This window comes from Cyprinus carpio, chromosome A2 (genome assembly GCF_018340385.1).
Source record: "Cyprinus carpio isolate SPL01 chromosome A2, ASM1834038v1, whole genome shotgun sequence".
Classification (NCBI taxonomy): domain Eukaryota; kingdom Metazoa; phylum Chordata; class Actinopteri; order Cypriniformes; family Cyprinidae; genus Cyprinus; species Cyprinus carpio.
The window spans coordinates 26,330,004-26,340,541 of NC_056573.1; the positions used below are offsets into that span (position 1 = coordinate 26,330,004).

Here is a 10,538-nt window from a genome sequence, read left to right on the forward strand (position 1 = left end):
ACGCAGAACATTTTGTTTCTATAATTAAAACTAGTTTGGAATGAAAACTGTAACAGAATGATGCTTTGGATTTAATTGAATAATGATCACTTAAACTGATGTTCTGTTTGAAATGGCTACTATAGTTGACTAAAGCCCCGTTCACACCAAGAACGATAACTATAAAGATAACTATAAAGATATGGATGTTAGCGTCCACACCAGCGAACTATATCATCTGTTTATTCTAAGCACACACAAGTCTGCAGCTTTACATTCTCGAGCTGGTTACAGCAGGATGGATTCTGATTGGCTGTCAGTTTTTTATCGTTCATCAACTGAAAAAAAAAAAAGTTTTTTATGTGATTGATTCTTTATTTTTATTTTTGTTTTTTTTGTTGTTTATTTAGGAGAACGATTTTTAGAAATATGTCTTTATCGTTAGCTTTATAGTTATCACCCCTTGGTGTGACCTGGTCTTAAAACTAAAACCATACGAAAAAAAAAAATGTTAATTGAAATAAAAATGTAACTGAAATTAAATGAAAGAAATTTTATTCCAGCTAGTTTCTAAGGCAACATTTCTCATCTAATTTAACAATTTACTAATATAATAAAAAATAAAAAAATCACAAACAAAAATGGACAAAAACACAAAATTCAAACAAAACACTAATTCAAAATATTGAAATATTAATGAATCACTTTAAATTAAGATATATATAAATATATATATATATAAATTTTAGTTTTTATTTCCATCTACGATATTAAAGGGACAGTTCACCCAAAAATCAGGATATGAAGATCATCTGGACACTGAACAACAGGACAGTTACTTCCTTAAGATGATGTAAGATCTTTCACTGCAGATTCAAAAGTCAGGGACAGATGCTGACTTATGTTAAAATGTAAAACACAGAAATAAAGGCACCTGTAATTATATAAGAAGAATGTAATGTTTAATAAAATATAAGGATTCTTATTTTAAACACAAGCAAATACTGTGCCGGAAATGCAAAGCTTTTTTTTGTTTGTCAACCATAAACAGCTACAGCAAATCAACACCTGCAAATAACTCCTCCGTCAATATTAAACACACATACAAATCCATCTCTTAAAAGAATCTTATTTTAATAAATCAAAAGTACAGATATCTACAAAAACCGTAGATCAGTTTTTCAACGTTTTTTGGAAGTTAAGTTAAATTTTAGTAGGTATCTTTTTTTTTTTGTTTTATTTTGTTTTGTTTCTTTTTTTTTATACCAAAATGTAATTTACAGATCTCCCCGGTTACCTCCGAATCAACAAATGAAAACACGGTCATATAAAAGAATCTGTAAATGATATGGTTTCAAATCAAGAAATACAAGAAGACAAACCAAACTAAACAGACGTACGTATCACGGCTCAAACACGACATGACAGACAGAAAGCGGTACCTGTTTGCTAATGTTCTTTTCCACTCGGTTTGTTTGCAAATCAAATCAAAATGTTTTGCCAGCTGTCTGTTGTTGCATTTTGTCACTTTAAGGCCAGATTAAATTGCGTCGGAGGTCCATTAACATGTTTTAAACAGCAGACTGTCCTCTAAAGCTCAGAACAGACAACTAAACAGACGCTTCCATGTACAGAAAATAATAAACACACAGGAGGTCAACAGTATCACCTTCATGATGCATAGATCCAAAATTAAAGATCAAGTATTAGTTATTAAGACAAACGGCATTATTGGACAGGGATAGAAGAGAGATGCCGTGGGTACAGATGAAAATGGGCCGACCTCCGTTACACCAACATACGACTTCTAACGCAAATATGAACCCAAAACAGCATCTCCTGGAGGTGGAAAGAGAACAAGGTGCAAACAGGAAGTCATTTCAAGTAGCTCAACATTTAAGCTTGGAAAAAGAAAAGGAAAGTGGGCATTTTTAGGATGCGCCATATTGCAGCGAGAAGAGAATTTCATGCACTTCTGCCTCGCAGGAAAAACAGTCAAACACTGTGCTTCTCTTAAAAACACATCCAGGTCACGTTTCACCCAAAAATCGTATGGAACATGACAATTAACTTCCCAAACTGTGCAAAAAATAAAATAAAAAATGTATTACAATTTATTTTTTCAAAGCTACTACAATACATACTGCCCTGATATGCAAATAGTTGTTATATTATATTATATAAAATGTAAGAATTTGTGCGGGACAGTGATAATCAGATTGCATTCAGGAAAAACAAGCTTGTCGTGAAAATAGCAAAATGCAAAAACTGGTTTGGGGGTGAAATTTGACCTGAAGATGTTCTCGACAGGTTTTGTGTGATTCACTTATTTGGATTCTTATAAATGGAGAATTTGATAACAAGTGCTGAATCTTGTGGTAACGTTTCCTGACTATTGCTGGAGAACACAACTGCACCAACTGACATGTTTCATTTTACAATATGACTTCAAAACGTATATTTGTGTATACTGGAGTGCAAAGGCAAAACTACACGATTTGTCAAAATAAGAGACAGGCGGCTTTGACTCAGCTTTGATCAACTGGAGTGAAAAAATATCCAACTGCAGGTTGTTTCTGAACTCTCTAGCGTTGCATTTCTTGCATTAATTATAAGCATGTGCTTATGACAACACACTATTCAGAGCTCAGGAATGGTGGATTACTGTATTCTTGGTAGTTAAGCCTAGTCATATGAACCAAATCTGTTTGTTTTTACACCGTGCGACCCAAACTAATAAGACTGACATGTTATAGGACTGTGATTCAGATGATACACGTACAGTCCTTTCATAATACAACTGATAGAAGACTATTTATTCAAACTGTACCAACAGCAGCCAGTGCTTTAGCAACTATCAGGAGAACAGATCATTCAAAACTTGTAGAAATGTTTCTTGGGGGAATGAAAACGGCTTAATCTCAAAACTCGGCAGGTCATACTCCATGTAACCGTGTAAAAACGCCAGTCTTTATGATGCAAAACTATCACTTGGCACAAACTACACACAACACAAAAGATACTTATAAAGTGCATGGACTTCTGTATACGCGAGGTGCTTTCTCAAGTATAGCTCTGCTTTTCAGGTTACATAGTCACCCTTTCTCAATGCTTTTGGTTACGCATACTTGTTAACACTACAGACTCAGCATTTCCACATCTCATCAAGGACTACGTTTCATTTTAATTAAAGAACGCTTTCATGTTTGGGCATTTTCGGGTCGTTATAAAGCAAGACCTGAGGTTTGGATTTATTCGAAGGAATGTTAAAAAAGGAAAGCTAGCGCCACTGCATTTGGAAATAGCTTCATGTGCATGTTTAAAAAAAAAAAAAAAGGGGAGATTAGTTTTAACAAGGCAGTAGTAAACATGTCTTAATGAATAAAAAGCAGGATCTTCATTCGTTTAATATGAAACCTTGACTGCACTATGTTTGTGAATGCAACACTTTTGCGTAACAGGTCTGAAACATAAAACTGGGGGACATAAACTGCGAAATGTTTGCTTTTTAAAAAACGAAAGGAAGGGAAAGCATCTAAGAGGTGAGTTATAATATTCCTCTACTTACAATAAGGTCATGTGATTGTCGAAGAATGCATGAAAATGGAATGATAAAGAAAGTCCCACGTAACTCTCAAGCTGGCTCAATATCAGACCACGCTCTGCGGCCCGACCCAGAATCACAACTGCTTCCAGGTCACCGTGAAGGAAGGGATCAATTTTGGCAGTTGTGTGCTCAAAACGAGCGATTGAAACAAAGCTAGGGGATCTCCTTAAGTGCACGTTTACTGCTGGAACTACTGTGATGATGCTGCAGCACCCAGCTCTTCACCTTGACTTGCAGAACCAATGCAATCCCACCACGGTTTCATCAGGGAAGGGTCGTAAGCGAGAGGAAGTGGCATCGCTAATCTGTCAATGGAAGAAGATATAGGAGCACGGAACTCCGATTGCCCTCGAGCTGGAAGAAGAGAAGAGATGGGATAAAGAGGAAGGAGGAGGAGTGCTAATAAGGAGAACATAGTCCAGTCGTGTCCAGCCCACGGGCGGCGGAAAGTAAGGCCTTGGTCTTCACAGTAGCACACAGCGAAAGAAGCTGCTCTTTTTCTGCTGTTCAGTGGTAATCTTCACTCCATGGTTGCTGCTCTGAGGATTGTTCCCCTCCTGTGCGAACAAAAAAAAAAAAAAAAAAAAAAAAAACCTTATCAGTCTGAGCAAGGGATATCAGATTTGTTCTTCCAAACGGTAACACTTAACTTGAACCCTTTATATATAATTCATTATGAAAGTATTTCTAATGCATTTATTATCCCTCACAATGCACGTAATAATGCATTGTATGATCAAGTCAACAGTTATAATCTAGGCCTATAATTATACTTATCTACTCATTGTTGCACCTTAAGAAAATATAATGCATATAAAAAAACAAGACAAACAACCAATTTCAGATGTAAAAACGTATCTTATCAAATGTTAGGCATTTTAACTTCCATTACAATTTATGAAAATACATACTGCATTGAATTATGAGAAACAACCAATTTCAGATGTAAAAACGTATCTTATCAAATGTTAGGCATTTTAACTTCCATTACAATTTATGAAAATACATACTGCATTGAATTATGACAAACAACCAATTTTAGATGCAACAAGGAGTATGCAAATATTATAATGCATTTTAACTTTGTTACAATTATTTATGAAAATGTATAATGCATTACAAACAATGTACATTATGAATACTGTTATACTGCATTAAAGGCTATAAAGGCAAGCAAAGTATTACCAAAATTGTCATTATTTACTATTTGATTTATTTAATAAGACATCCAAACGTTAACTTAATGCAAAATCAACTTATTTCCAAGATGATAACTGCATGGCAATAGTATGAAACAAACATTTCGATGTCACGTGATCTGTGTTACACATTTAATCAGTTTCACATGCTAGTTGTCTCACTTGTTAACACTGATGCATTAACTAATAATGAACAAACAGCATTAAACTACGTTACGTTGTCTGTTTTATTCACAGAGCATAAACTAATGTTAACAGATACAACTTTTGATCTTAAAAATGTATTAGATCAACATCAGCTAAGATTAATAATGCTGTAGAAGTATTGTTCATTGTTTGTGTTAACTTCTGTAGTCAACTAATGTTAACAAATGAAGCCTTATTGTAGTGTCACCCAATTATAAGTCTAAATTCATTTTTACACAAACCTAAGGCACAGAAAGGGAAAGTCTTACCAATTTCGTGTCCATCTTTGCTTTTATGTCTCTGGCGAGTGTTAAGAATGCCTGTAGGTAGAGCAGAAAACATCATCATGTCTTATGACCTTTAAACATTCAGTCAGCTGCAGATATGATAAGGAAATGAAATGAGGATTCGTTATCAAAGCCATTTACACTTACGTTCTCAACGTTGATATTAGCCTTCGCACTCGTCTCCATGAACTTGATGCTGTACTCTAACGCCAGCTAAACGAGTACAGGCAGATTTTAGTATAGAAAATACATGTATATCATCTCTCAAGAATACATTCTTTGTGGAAGGTGGCCTCATTGCTATAGAGTCTTATACACTGAAAGTTAAATAATATTATACTAGCATATAATACTTTTTTTTTTTTTTTTTTATAGGAGAAGCTCAAGGAACAAGATCGCTTACCTTCTCGCCTCTGTCTTTAGACACCTGCCTCTTCTCATTAATGTCACATTTGTTCCCCAAAATCATTTTTTCTACATCCGCTGATGCATGCTGGGTTGAAAACACAAGAACATGAGCTGTAATAATTTGCCGTTGAATATGCAAACATTATTGGTACACTGGTAAAGCTACATATTTTCAAAACGGACTAGTCGGAATGACTAGTAATTAGGTTTCTGGTAGTTTAGACAACAATAATAGGAGTTCACATAACATGCTTTCATATTCAAATCTATTATTTACTGGATATGTCGTATTAAAAGCACAACACTTTTAAATGCCAGAAGATGCTAGAGACAAAAAGCAGTGAGATGCAATGGCCAAAGACGTCCATTTCAATATTTATTTTAGATTTAAAAAATAAACAGGCAAAATATTTACATGTACATGAATGCATTTTTCAGACACTTATCCAAAGCAAAATGCAATGCATTTAAACTATACATTTTATCAGTTCATGCATTCATGAGAAATTAACCCATGCTTCACTGTTAAGTGAAGTGTAAACATTTATTTTATAACCGCTTATTGCAAAAAAAAAAAAAAAAGCGGATTAGACCTGATGATTATACATATTAAGAAAGCACTGCACACAGCAAAAGCCTTGAAATCTGAAGTTTACCGTTAAGGAAGATAAATTGGGCACTGAAACACTCACCTCCTCTATGTTTCGGATCCAGTTTTTGATGTTGTCAAATGATTTCTCATTGGTAATATCATAAACCAGCATGATACCCTGAGATCAGAGCACAAGACAAGTCACAACTGTGCACAAAACAGCAATTATGAAGACAACAGCAGACGTGTTATTACTGCATTAACCCTGTGCTGAAAATCTGTTATCTAATTCAAAACTGTCCAGCCTTTGTAAAACTCGCATTATGCTACATCATCACTAAATCTTGATTTCAAACTTGTTGTCTCGCAATTAGCACATGCCTACGATCAACAGCATATATACAATAACAGCATACTGAGAAATTTATAAGCATTTTTGACCGGGAACACCACATGAGTAACAAGGTGGAGGAAAAAGAAAAGAAAAATTATACACAGTTTAAGCAAAGTTAGTAGGTTTCGGTCCAATGCAATAACATTAACTACTTTTTTCTTAAAAAAGAAAATCCTATCCATGTCAAAATGATCAGAACGCAACATGAGGGTGAACCGGCGAAGACAGACCAGAAGCTCATCGTACAAAGCACAGTAATGGAGTACATACAGTACAGGTCAAAAGTTTGGAAACATTACTATTTTTAATGTTTTTGAAAGAAGTTTCTTCTGCTCATCAAGCCTGCATTTATTTGATCAAAAATACAGAAAAAACAGTAATATTGTGAAATATTATTACAACTTAAAATAATAGTTTTCTATTTGAATATACTTAAAAAAAAAAAAAATTATTCCTGTGATGCAAAGCTGAATTTTCAGCATCATTACTCCAGCCTTCAGTGTCACATTGTAACATCCAGTCTATCACATGATCATTTAGAAATCATTCTAATATTCTGATTTATTATGAGTGTTGGAAACAGTTCTGCTGTCTAATATATTTGATGAATAAAAGGTTAAAAAAAAACTGCATTGGTGAGTATGAGAGAAAAAAAAAAAAATTCTAATAATATCTATTCTAATAATATTTTTTCTTTACTATCACTTTATATCAATTTAACACATCCTTGCTGAATAAAAGTATTGATTTTATTTAAAAATTTTTTATTTAAAGAAAAAAAATGACTGACCCCAAATTACTGACCAGTAGTGTATATTGTTATTACAAAATATTTATATTTTAAAAAACATAGCTTCTTTTTTTTTTTTTTTTTTTTTTTTTTTTTTTACTTTTTATTCATCAAAGTATCCTAAAAAAGTATCACATGTTCTGAAAAAATATTAAGCAGCAGAACTGTTTCCAACTTTGATAATGAATCATCATATTAGAATGATTTCTAAAGGATCATGTGATAATGATCCTAAAAATTCAGCTTTGCATCACAGAAATAAATGTATTAATATTAAAGTTTTTATTTATTAGTAATTATAAATTAAAGTATAATACATTTAAAAACAATTATTTTAAATTGTAATAATATATCACAATATTACATTATTTTTCTGTATTTTTGATCAAATAAATGCAGGCTTGATGAGCAGAAGAAACTTCTTTCAAAAACATGAAAAATAGTAATGTTTCCAAACTTTTGACCTGTACTGTACTTCAGCATCATCTTACCATTGCACCTCTGTAATATGCCGTTGTGATCGTTCGGAATCGCTCCTGTCCTGCCGTGTCCCTGCAAAAATCAAACAATATCAGTATTGTAGCTGCAGTTAAACTAGAGGATGACCTGCTCCTTACTAGAACAATGACAAAAGTTAACCACTGACACGTGCTGCCATGTAAAGGAGAAATTAAACCGGTCATGGTTTCAGTACTCAAAACAGAGGCTCCTTCAGAAAACTCTCTCACACATGCCATTCCAGCAATCTGCTAATGTTCAACAAGCGCTGAGAGTGACACTAGAAGGAAAAGACGACAAGAAACTCACCATATCTGTAACTTTATCTTCTTGCCATCTAGTTCTATCGTCCTGATCTTGAAATCGATACCTGGAAGAGAAAATATGTAACTGCACGACTGTCAAAGGCTGATCAAAATCAACATCAAATCAGCTAGACATTTCTCATCAGCCCTTCATATCACAAAGAAACAAAACCATAAGCATGACCTGTAAACACATTACTTAAAAATGAGACATAATTGAATGATGGTAAACTTATAACTGATCTTAAGGGGAGACACTGCAGGCAAAAACAGAGGTTTTCATGCACCTGTCAATTTTTAGATTTTGGGCTTTTTGTCTTTTCATAAAGTGTTTTTTCAGACTTATGGAAAGAAAACATCCAAAAGACACTGTTAAGTGTTTCTTTTATAGCACTTTATCTATTTGTGTCAATAGATTTTAATTACAATACATATTTTTAAAGGCTGTTTTCTCAAAATTAGTTTTTTTCTCCAACTCTGAGCCATAAATCTCCACTTCAGTGGCACTTACACACACCAAACTTTACATATTTATTCCTGTCTATATTCTGAAGGTTTTTACACAGGAATTTGCTCATATATAATTTTCTTGATTATATACAACATTTTATTCCCCCCAAAATGGTGAAAATATATTGTTTTCTAGCTGTTCAAAGTTTTTCTGAATTATGGAGTGACAAAAAGAGATACCCAGAATTCCTTCTGACTCTAATATGTCAAAAAAAATTAAACAAGAATTTTGAAACGGACTTCATCCATTCTTCAGATTTTTGTACTTGGAATTTATGCAAATTAGCACATATTTCATTAAACAATGCCTCATTTGCATATTTAAATATAACATTTTAGAAAACTTGTAATACAAAAAATGTTTGCAATTATCAATGTAATCAATCAACTTGGTAAGGTGATAACTATTAGTTAATTTTTTTACCCTATTCACCTGCAGTGTCTCGCCTTAACAGAGCAACTGATTAAGAAAACGTTCCATTTACATCAACAGATTTAAAAAGTAACATATTACTACCATGTTTTTGGACATATTACCATGAAACCAACACATTTTTGAACATGTAGATATCACTACCACTATTTTAGGAAATTCCATTCTATAAAGTAACTTGGATTACTACGGTTAAAGTATACAGTAATCATTCAGCACCATGGTATCTGTATATCAAAGTACCATCTGATATTAGTATAACTGTACCATGGTACTACCACAGTAAAAGCTATTTAACTGAAAGTGGACATGTATATTATTATATTATTAAGTCCTAAACATCTTATAGTGTGGCTAGCAGGTTTCTAATCACATATTTTAAGCATTTTAATTGTATATTCACAGAATGATTCTAGTTGTTGGATATTTAAGTTTACAAAATAAGCAAATCTAGTATTTAGTATCGGAGTCATTCTGTCAGAACAGCTAGATGCTAACCGATAGAAACGTTCACCAAATAGACACCTTATCGCCGCACGAAATTATTAATTAAAAGCCAAAACACCCGCAAAACTGTCAAAGTTAAGAAACAAGAAACAAAAGAAACAAACCACAAGAACTCAAGAAGAGCTAACAGACAGTTAACGTTACTAGTCCATTAGCTTAGCCGTTAGCACAGCCGGACGTTTTTATAAACAACCCGAGCGGAGAGACATTAATACCTATCGTCGAGATAAACGTCGAGTTAAAGGCATCCTCCGAGAATCTGAACAGCACACAGGTCTTCCCGACGCCGGAATCCCCGATTAACAGCAGTTTAAACAAGTAATCGTAGGTCTTCGCCATACTGAGTGTATTGCGGAAATCCCGCCCGGTTCTTTAGCAGACAGCGCAGAATCCGCAGAGCAGCGAGGAACTGACCAATCATACTATGGCGAAGGCGGCGTATGTTAATATTAATGAGGTACGTCATAACCTTCCTGCAACGTGAGTGTACGGACCGTCATTAATATTCATAAGACGCGCCTTCGTCATAGTAGGATTCGTTGGTTTGCCAGCGGTCGTGACGGCCACGTCGAACGTCAGAGTACACGATTAATATTCATAAGCTAAGTCTTCGCCATAGTGTGATTCGTAAAATGTGCTTCCTGAACAAATACAAGACCTCATAACTTTACAGCAGTTACTTACGTAAGTCTGTGCCTCAAGGTCATTACTAATTAGCGCGTGTGGCCGGTCAAATTCCTTCATAAGACTTGGCTTCAGGCCTGTGGTTTATTTTCCTGACCGTCTCTATTTCAGCTCTATTTCCCCATAATATTAATGTAAGAAAAATTATATTCATAAATA

At 34.0% G+C, this 10,538-nt stretch overlaps 1 protein-coding gene across 1 annotated transcript; it reads right to left on the reverse strand.

The window, feature by feature from the left end:
- Positions 1-2,766: 2,766 nt before the first annotated feature.
- On the reverse strand, positions 2,767-10,093 carry rab8a (RAB8A, member RAS oncogene family). The gene is made up of 8 exons (XM_042712920.1): positions 9,911-10,093; positions 8,250-8,310; positions 7,934-7,994; positions 6,359-6,436; positions 5,662-5,751; positions 5,406-5,471; positions 5,241-5,291; positions 2,767-4,143 (listed from the first exon to the last, which is right to left on the reverse strand). Exons 1-8 carry the CDS (start codon positions 10,032-10,034, stop codon positions 4,051-4,053), a joined length of 624 nt encoding a protein of 207 aa, XP_042568854.1. The 5' UTR covers positions 10,035-10,093; the 3' UTR covers positions 2,767-4,050.
- Between the last annotated feature and the right edge of the window lie 445 nt (positions 10,094-10,538).